Here is a 10,136-nt window from a genome sequence, read left to right as displayed (position 1 = left end):
TGAAATTTGTTTTGAAACTATTAATTAAATTTTGGTAAAGAATAATATAATAATTATTATTATATATTAAAAAAATAAAAAATAAAAGAAATAACTATAAAAATATATTTAAAATATAAAAGCATAGTTTGAAAATTAATAATAAACCATATATAATAATTATATTTTAAAAATAAAAATTTATTAATGTTATCTTTTTATAATTTTTTAATATAAAGTAATATATTATAAAAAAAATATATATATATAAATATAATTAATAAATCTATTTATAAAAAAAATAATATAAATATATATATAAATATATATAAAATATATATATAAATATATATATTTTAATATATTAATATATATATATACATATATATTTATACATATATTTTTAAATATAAATAAGATTTATATTTTTACAAATTAACAAATCTAAATAATAAATTATTATTTTTTTATATATATAAAGCAAACTAAAAAATCAAATATCTTTCATATTTATTTTATTATCAATAAATATTTTAATAACATAACATTTTTATATATAATTATTTTATAAAATAAATGTTTGAAGATACTCCTTAAAAATAACAAATGCATTTTTTAATGCTAACTATTTTAAATCTTCTATAAGTTCCTTCAAATTCAATTCCTTTTATATATTATAGATCCTAATTAAGTTGCTTAATAGACAACTAATGGACTGATTGTAGTGAAAGCTAATTATGTTTAAATAATTACGAATACAAATTTATAAACACCCACGGAGTATAAAGCATATCAATGGATTTTGGTTTAATTTGTGAGAAAAAAATACTGGAAGCATCTATTCTTTCATTAGGTTTTTTTGGCTAAATAACTGCTTTTTTATTAGCTGTATTTAAAGAACATCCAAAGTATTTACTTTTTTATGTTTTGTTTGCAGTTTTTTTAATGGAGGGTATTTTTTTAGTTTCTACAATTTTTATTCACGATAACATATATTATGTAATGTTTTTGATTTTTTAATGGAATTTTGCTTGTTCTTATGTATATTCTTAGGTCTTTACATATATAAATAACACCTACACAGCAGAAATAAAAGAAAAATCAGTAGGAATATTAAATGTAGCATTTCCATTTGGATCTTTATGCTTTATTATTTATTGTGGATAAATAGATGGATATTGGGTACATCAATTGTCTATTTTTTGCGGGATTCCGGTTTTAATATTCACGGGTTTATTTTACTACTTTAATGACCATGAATATTACCGAAAAATAAGCGCCTTGGTTTCCAAAAAGTCTTTCGGTAAGAATTCATCACTAAGAAATTTCATTGAAAATCCAGACGAGAAAATTTGCCCAAAAGAACATGCAAAGGAAATTTAAAGAAATTTTCTTTTGGATTTAATATAAAAATTTCAGGAAATTAAAAATAATAGTCTTTATTTGAAAAATGGGGCTATTTTTATGATCTGTTGGGTCTGTAATTAGTGTAGTTTTTACTGTCCGTTTATTGCATTTAATAATTTAGGAGGAGATATTCGATATAATGTATTAATTTCAGTCTTTATGGATTTATGTGGATCTTTTTTAGCCTTTTATCTCGTAAATAGATTTAAATGTTATAAGGTTGCTAGATGGAATTTTACAGTTATTGGGATAATCTAATTTTTGTCTTTTTTATAACTAGAGATGATTTTTTTCCTTAGTTATTTATTATTTTGGCTACTAAATTATCTAATAGAATTTCCTTTACTAATTTAATTAGTATACTCAAGTGTGTTTTACCGCCTTAGTATAATTAGTTGACTTTTTCACTTACGAATCTTATTTCGATTATATTTTCGATTGTATTACCTTTTTATAGAGTTATTATGGAAGATTTGGGAGTCTCAATATTTTTCGGTGTCGGATTTATCACTATTCTAGTGTCTTTTTTAATCACTAAATTAACTATTTTGGAAGGAGAAGTACTCGCTTAGCCAATGAAATCAATTCCAGGTTCAGAAAGGGCTTCAGCTATTTCAGCTTTAATTGCTAAAAGATCATCTTTTGCACAATCAAGAAAATAATCAGACTTTATAGTCGAATAGATGATAAGAAAACCATCTATGATAGAATAAAATATTGGGTTTTATACTATTGATAAAACAAGTATTTTTTATGATAAAATGTTAGAGGGGAAAAATGATTAATAATTGGAAATTATTGAAGAAGAATAACATTGAATTAAAAAACAAAAAAAACATAAAAAAAAACAAAACAATAAAAATATTTTTTAAATATATTATTATTTATATATATATATTTATATTCATATTCCTAAAAAAACATATTAGAAATTTTTCGGTATATTTTTAATTTCGCCAGTTTATTATAAACTTTATTTAATTTTTATTTAATCCATTTAAAAATACTGTAAATTAAGAATCGAATCCTCAAAAGGCTATAAAATGGCATATATAGTATTCGAAAAAGGCCTTTCTTGTATATTTTTTAATAAAATAAAATCTAGAACAATATTAAAGAAGTTCGAGTATTTATTTCTACAAAAAGATCTCATTTATTCTACTATTATTGTTTCGTTTTTTATATCAAATTTAGTATTTAAACTTGATGTGAGTAAAATGCTAATTCCTATACAATATAAATCTGCTTTTTTTATATTTTATATAAAATATTATTAGTTTTATTATTAATTTTGTTGTTCAGGAGCTAATATAGTGTTATTTTCTGTATTTTTTTTTTCGAAATTAAATTAATCTTCTGGAAAACTTCCAAATGGTTTCACCCTTATTTAACCATATATATTAAAATAAATACTCTATGGACTTATATTCCCTAAAAATAAATTATTTTTTTCCAAATAGGAACTAGCGTTTATTATTGAATATAAAATTGCCCATAATTCGACTTCATGGTAATATAATTGGATTGGTTAACGCCTTTGAAGTTCATTTTGGAGACTATTTGTATAATATTCATGATATGTTTCTATTATTTAAGGAGTTTCACTACATATAGTTATTTTTTGGGTGTCCATGATTTTATAGGCGTATAGTTTGGTCAAATATTAATTGTTTTATGTTATTTTTATTTATATTTAGTAGTTTTAGAGGCTTTAAGAGGATGAGTCTTTTAGTAATGAACGCTTTTTTGCTATAAAATTATCGTCTTTTTAATATAATGTTATTTAGCCAAGCTTTTCGTCTACTATGTCTTGAATTAATGTGTAGTTTTCGGAAAATTCTTGTAAAAAATTATGTTTATATTAGGCATTTTTTGATAAAATATCGCCCATTTTTTTTTTTTCTTTATTTTTTTTTAGGGAAAAAATAAAATAATAATAATAATATATATTATATTAATAAAATAACTTTTTTTTAGGGGGGGGAGGTGGAAATAAAAGTTAAAAAGTTTAACAAAATTTTTTAAAAAATGATATTTATATCTTAAATTATATTTATTTGGAAAATATTAAAAAAGCCTTCCTTTAATTTAAAAATATTTTTTTTAATTTTTATAAACAAAGTGATAACGGAAGTTAAAAAAATTTAAATGAGTAAAAAAGTAAGACCAAAAAAGAAATTTTCAGTCTTACTTCTCGACCAACTAATTCAGAAGTGGATAGCCTTTCTAGAATTCTCCTTTCCGTAATCAGGAATATCTTCAAAGAAGAAGGATACCTCTAAACTCTATGATCATGCCCCAAATATTAAAACACAAACAAATTTCTAATATCTATTAAAAGAACCCCCCCCCTCCCCCTAAAAAGATGGAAATAATTTTAAGAATGAAGAAATAAATTACGCACAGTTTGAGTTGCCCGAAAATTCTAAATAAATTGTAATCCTTTTCCTTTCCCAATAAAAATTAAAATAATCTCTCTATAAAATGACCCATATCTTTAAAAAGAAAATAAAAAACCTGTCTTCTCTTGATAGAAACCCTCATTCTTAAAAAAATAAACTCTCCTCTTTATAACAAAAAAGCGTTCACTCTTCGAAAATTCCTTCTCTTCAAAAGTAACACTAATTTTGATAAAAATTGAATTTAAAATGACTCCCTTTCTTTGAAACTTAACAAAAGAAATATTGAAAGGATTTATAAGTTACTTAATAATTTAAATTGAACACAAGAAGGTAATTGACATTGATTTAGTTTTTTCTTTTTTTTCTATAAAAAATGTAATGTTTTAAAAAAGAGTTGTGCTCTTTGTATGTTTTAATTTTTTATACAAAATTATACTTTTTTTAAAAAGAATTAATATATATGATTTTATTATATTTTTTTATTTTTAACAATTTTAAGTTTATTACTATATTATTGAGTATAATTATTAAAAAATAAAAAAATGAATTCAGAAGTATCGTTGTAGTTTAAAACACGTTTTAATTCATACTGACGTGCTATTTTTCATCAATTATTATATAAATATTTATTTTTAACATAATTAATAATTTGTTTATTTGTGTATTATATGTATTATTATTAATATTCATAAATAATAAAGATTTAATATTTTTATATATTTTTATGGGTTTTATATATAAAATTAATAAATAATTATTTTTATAAATAAGTAATTTAAATAAAAAATGAAAATTGTATATATAAATATAAGAATATATATATAATTGTTCATTAAACTTTATAACAAATACACTATTTTTTTTATTTACTTTAAAAATATTTTATATATATAAATTCTATTATTTATTTATACTTTGTTTTATACTTTATATATTCATTATTAGTTAAAATTTATATTTTTTAAAAATTTTAATTATTCCTTTTGCTTATTATGCCTTTTATTAAAAAAAATAAGATGTAATTTATACAAAATTTTAATTAGTTTTTTTTTTTTTTTATTTGTAAATAAATTATTTTCGTTTATAATTTAAATTTAATGAAATAAAAGAATATGACTTTATTATTAATATATTTTTAGTGTTATTATAGTTTTTTTATTAAATATTTATTATATTATATGTGATTGAAATTATTGAATAAAAATAAAATTATTAAATTAGTAAATGAAATGAGTAAAAATATATGTATCAAATACTATTTCAATATGATTTAAAATATAATTTATATGTTTTTTTTAAATTTGAACAAAATAATATAAAAAGGAAATAATAAAAAATAGAATAACTATTTAAATAATATTAAATATTTTAAATATTAAAACTACTTAATATCTTATTAATTATCATATTTAAATGGTTATTAAAATAAATTAATATATTTATATTTATTGTAAAAAAATAAAAAGTATTATTTTCATTAATTTTCTTAAGCACATTTAATACAATTCATATTATCTAAGCATTCTCTATGATATATTTCATTACAAATATTGCATAGCTATGTATTTTTTATATCAAATGTATATATTAAATTATCAGATTTACAAAGTTTACAAACAAAAGCTTTTCTATTACATACTTGACAATTTTTGACATGTTAATAAAATATAGTCTAATAAATGTTTTCTAAATACTCTTTTAAAGTTCCATTTGAAATTTCGTATAGATTTTTCAAACTAAATAAGTTTTGCTTTAGACAAAAGTTTATATTCTTTTCTAAATAATCTTCTAATATTTAAGAATTACAAATAAAATCATATAATAAATGAGTTTGTCTTTTTACAATCTAAATATATAATATATATATATAAAGTAGATTTTTGATAAAAGAATAATCATTTTTACCATAAATTCAAATAATTATTTATTTTTAAATACTATTTTATCACTATATTCGAATTAAATTATAGGCTTATCATATAATATATTTATTTCTGAAAGTGCTTTTTTCGATACTGTATAATATTATAAATCAAAATTCTTTATTGCTTTCCAAGCTATAGGCTTTTTCTCTATTGCTATACAATCTTAGCAATACCAATTACCAGTATAATAGCAAAATGAGGCTGTATTCTTTATATTTATATGTTAATGTTATAAAAAATAATTTAACAAATATAAGTATATGATATATTAAGATTACAAAGAATATAAAAAGTCCTTTAGATATATATTTCAGACAATCATAACATTTATTTTCTTAAGAAGCTATCTATTTAAAAAAAATATTTTAGTATTTTTGTTGATAATTAAAAAATAAATAATACTTTTAAATTATATTTACATAATTATTATCTTTATATTCTGGTTTGAAACTTAAATTAATATCTTTTAGCTCAAATTTAGTTTTATATAAAATTTCTGAATTTTTAACTTTTTTCATAATATTAACTTTTTATATTTAAACTGAAGAATCTGAATATTCAATTTTTTTAATAACATTATTTTATTATTAAAAAGCCGAATTAACATTTTAATTTGAATAAATATTATTTTTTCCAATAATAAAACTTTATTTAAACATTTAATTTACTTATTTTTTGTTAAAAAATTGGCTTTGTTTTTTTTCGTATTAATTATCTTCTTCTTCCTCATCTAATTGTTCGATTTCTTTCAAATCAATATTGTTTTTAGAAACTTATTGATATGTATTTTCGGTATTTAGGACAGATTTTTAACTAAAGCTTTCATTTTTTAAAGAATCATAGCTTTATTTTGTAAAATCGGAAAATACATTTAAAACTTCACTTTTTTATTATTTTTTTCTACTGGTTCCTCCTTCCGAATTTAAATTATAATCTTCTAAATTCCTTTAGTTTGTTTTATTTAATTATATTATATCACAAACTTCTTTTTAGTTTAACTCGTTTACTTATTATCTAGCGTTTTATTAATAACAATAATTTTAAAATTCACTACATAGTTTACTTTCTATTCCAAAATTTAAATAGTTTAGTTGTTTTGATAAAAATTCAATATTTTCGAAAAATTAATGAAGTGTACTTTCTTGAATATAAGAATCCATTATATATGATTTCTGGAGTTAATTAAAAAAATCAAATAATTGTTTATTTGATATTTCTAATAATAATAATAAATATATTTTTTAATTTTAAAGCTTTGTAAATTATAATCTATTCAATATAAATTAAACAGAAAACCTTTAAGGCAAATATAATGTTATTTGTGTCCATAAATCTTATTTCTTTTACTCATTTTCTTTAAAACCATCATGTATTATATATGAAAAAGCTAATATTATCTACTTTAATATGTAACTTTCAGGTTATAAATATAGTCTTTCACTGTTTGTATCTATTAATTCTTGTAAATCACATATAGAATCTTGTAATTTTTATATATAAGATTCACCTTTTATTATATATTGAAATTAAATTATATATTATTTTTAAATAAAAATAAAAAAATACTTTAGCATGACATTTTTTTAGTTTTTTTTTTTTTTCTTATATATATACAGTAATTTTTTTTATTGAATTTTTTGAAATTTAATAAAAGACAATAATTTTAGTTTAAAATATTTTTTATTTTTTATTCATTAATAAAATATAATATAATATAATATAATATAATATAATATAATATAATATAATATAATATAATATAATATAATTATTTTTATCTTCTATTATTATAATATTATCTATATTTCATTTAATAATATTATCATTTTCTTAATCATTAGCTTTAGAATCTTCTCCATCTGACTTTTCGAGATTTTATAAATAATCGTCTATTTCTTCTTCATATAATTCATTTTTATCTTCTAGTTTTAACAATTTATCAATAATTTAAATATCTTAGAGTTTATTTTTATCAACTTCAGTTTCATTTTAATTATTATTTTATTCTTAATACCCAATTTCAAACCCAATATTACTAATATTTTAAGATTATTCTTATTATTATTACTAATTAACTTCCTTACATAATATTCTTTATATCTCCTATTAATTTTTATTTTCTTATTCTTATTTTTAATCTATTTTTTATAGTTTCCTATTACATTCTTAAATCACATATAAGATTTTATCTTCCTATTAATCTTTTTACTTATTTTCTTTATGAACCTCCTCAAACATCAAGTCAATAAAAAAATCATTGGAAACATGTATATTAGGGGTAAAATCAATATCACTTTTTAATAATCTTAGTACATTATCATGTGCGAATCCTGTATTTAATAAAATTCTAAAAATAGGGTATCTAAGTTCATTTGAATGGTAATGTTTGCATCTTATTAATATATCATCTTGTACCTTTTTATTTACTTTTAAATAATTTTTTTTGTTCCTATATATAATTTTTATTTTTTACTTCTATATTTTCTAAATCAAACCATAGCTATATATCAGTGTTTGAATATGAAAATACTTTTCCTTTACTTATAGAATTATATATTATTGATTGGTCTTTGAATATTTATAGGTAGGGACGGAAATTTTACAGTTTTTCATTTGGTTTTCCTTTTTGTAATTATATTTATGGAATTTCACTGAATATTAATTTTTTTAGTCTGAGTTTATTTACATTTAACTTTATTTTTTATTTTTTAGTTTTTGTTATATATATGCTTTTTTTTTTATATTAAATATATTTTTACTTTAATTCCATTTAATAAATTAGAAAAATAATTCATGTATAATTATTGGGAAGGAAATAAAATTTAAGAATCTATAGTATTTGTTTATTAACAAAAAAATGTCAAAGCTTCACCTGGGTGTATAAAATTTTTATTTAAACATAATAAACAACTAATTATTAAAGCACTTCTTCCTCTAGTATTTTAACAATGAATAATAGCCACATTTTCGCTATCACTTTAAAGCCAAGAAATAATACTTTTACAAATCATGAAAATCTCTTAAAGGGTAGGATTAGGGTATCCTGGAAAATTATGATCTACAACCTTTTTTTTATCTTAATAAATTTTTTATAAGTCTTATTATATTTACTTAATCTTGGAAATATAAAGGCTCATATTTATGTTCAGAAACGTTCCATATAAAATATTATTGTTCGAAATTTTAGTTTACGTATTATGAAAGGAATTATATTTTGTCTATAGAAGGAAAATCCATCCAATATATACGATCAATTATTAAAATTAAATCATCTTATGGATTATATGGAAGATTAGTTATTTTTTCTTCGAATTTTGTTAATGTGTAATGGAGATTTTGCTTAATTTAATTTGATATTTAAGATATTTTTTATTTAAAATTAATCATTTTTTTTATATTTTTTTTAAATTTAATTATAATTATTGATTTTGTTAAATTTTTTTTTAGTTTTTTATTTTATATAATTTTTATATATTTAAAAGTAAAAAAATAATATTTTTATTTTTTTAAATAAAATATAAATTTTTATATTTTTTATTTATATTTATAATAAATATTATTAATTTTTTTATAAAATATAAATATAAGTATTATATGTAAAAAAAAAAAATTAAAACTTCAAATTTTATAAATAGATATGGATTGAAAAATTAATTATTTTAAAATGTAATTAAAATAAATCAAAATTTAGAAAATACTAAAATAAAAATAAAAGAGCAAAGTTTATAAAAATTATATAAGTAATATATAAAAAATAAATATATTGAACTTATTTTTTTAAAAAAAATAAATAAATAAAAAATATTATATATAAATAAAATATTATATAGTAAATAAATTTAAAATAAAAAAAAATATAAATTAATTTAAAAAATAAAAGATTTATTTTTTAAAAATATAATAAGAGATTAAAAAAAAAATACAATTAAAAAAAAAAAATAGAAAAATATTAAAATAAATAAAAAAATACTATAAGAACAAATTATATATTAAAAGATTTAATATATATATAAAAATAAATAATGATATAAATATAAATATTTATATAAAAATATATATATATATATATATATATATAAATATATATATATATTTATATATTTATACATATATATTTTTTTATATATATTTTTAATTTTTTTTTTATTTACTTTTTTATTTTTTTAGATTTTTTTTTAATATTTTTTTTTATTTTGTTTTATTTATTACATTATTATTTTTTGTATGAATTTTTTTATTTTTTTATTTATTTATTAGCTTTTTTTTAATATATTTATATATATGTTTTTTTTTTTATTTTATTTTAATTTTATTTTCATTTTTTTTTTTTTTATCTAATTTTGTTTTTTTAATTTTTGTTTTTTTTTATTTTAACTATTTATATTTCTTTCCTTGAGATATTTTTTATATATTTTATATATTT

The 10,136-nt window shown here is 17.5% G+C and overlaps 1 protein-coding gene across 1 annotated transcript, besides 20 other annotated features; it reads right to left on the bottom strand. All coding sequences in view use genetic code 6, as the record gives it.

Moving 5' to 3' along the window:
* Positions 1-238: 238 nt before the first annotated feature.
* Positions 239-391: a microsatellite.
* Positions 284-380: a microsatellite.
* Positions 347-385: a microsatellite.
* Positions 392-604: 213 nt separating the features above from the next.
* On the bottom strand, positions 605-2,139 carry IMG5_143280 (hypothetical protein; the record flags this gene model as incomplete). Its single annotated transcript, XM_004031244.1, has 1 exon — positions 605-2,139. A coding segment is annotated over one exon (831 nt), but the record flags the coding sequence as incomplete, so codon positions are not given.
* Positions 2,140-2,206: 67 nt separating this feature from the next.
* Positions 2,207-2,248: a microsatellite.
* Positions 2,209-2,248: a microsatellite.
* Positions 2,248-2,288: a microsatellite.
* A 5,120-nt stretch (positions 2,289-7,408) lies between these two features.
* Positions 7,409-7,482: a microsatellite.
* Positions 7,483-9,081: 1,599 nt separating this feature from the next.
* Positions 9,082-9,157: a microsatellite.
* Positions 9,158-9,170: 13 nt separating this feature from the next.
* Positions 9,171-9,250: a microsatellite.
* Positions 9,251-9,494: 244 nt separating this feature from the next.
* Positions 9,495-9,565: a microsatellite.
* Positions 9,512-9,551: a microsatellite.
* Positions 9,566-9,645: 80 nt separating the features above from the next.
* Positions 9,646-9,682: a microsatellite.
* A 32-nt stretch (positions 9,683-9,714) lies between these two features.
* Positions 9,715-9,842: a microsatellite.
* Positions 9,825-9,914: a microsatellite.
* Positions 9,826-9,968: a microsatellite.
* Positions 9,826-10,085: a microsatellite.
* Positions 9,840-9,966: a microsatellite.
* Positions 9,842-9,890: a microsatellite.
* Positions 9,998-10,086: a microsatellite.
* Positions 9,999-10,085: a microsatellite.
* Positions 10,087-10,136: the final 50 nt, after the last annotated feature.

The sequence above is a fragment of the Ichthyophthirius multifiliis genome (assembly GCF_000220395.1).
Source record: "Ichthyophthirius multifiliis unplaced genomic scaffold scaff_1120509251115, whole genome shotgun sequence".
Taxonomy (NCBI): domain Eukaryota; phylum Ciliophora; class Oligohymenophorea; order Hymenostomatida; genus Ichthyophthirius; species Ichthyophthirius multifiliis.
Note: the sequence above shows the minus strand (reverse complement) of the source record. Positions and strands in the feature narration are given on the sequence as shown.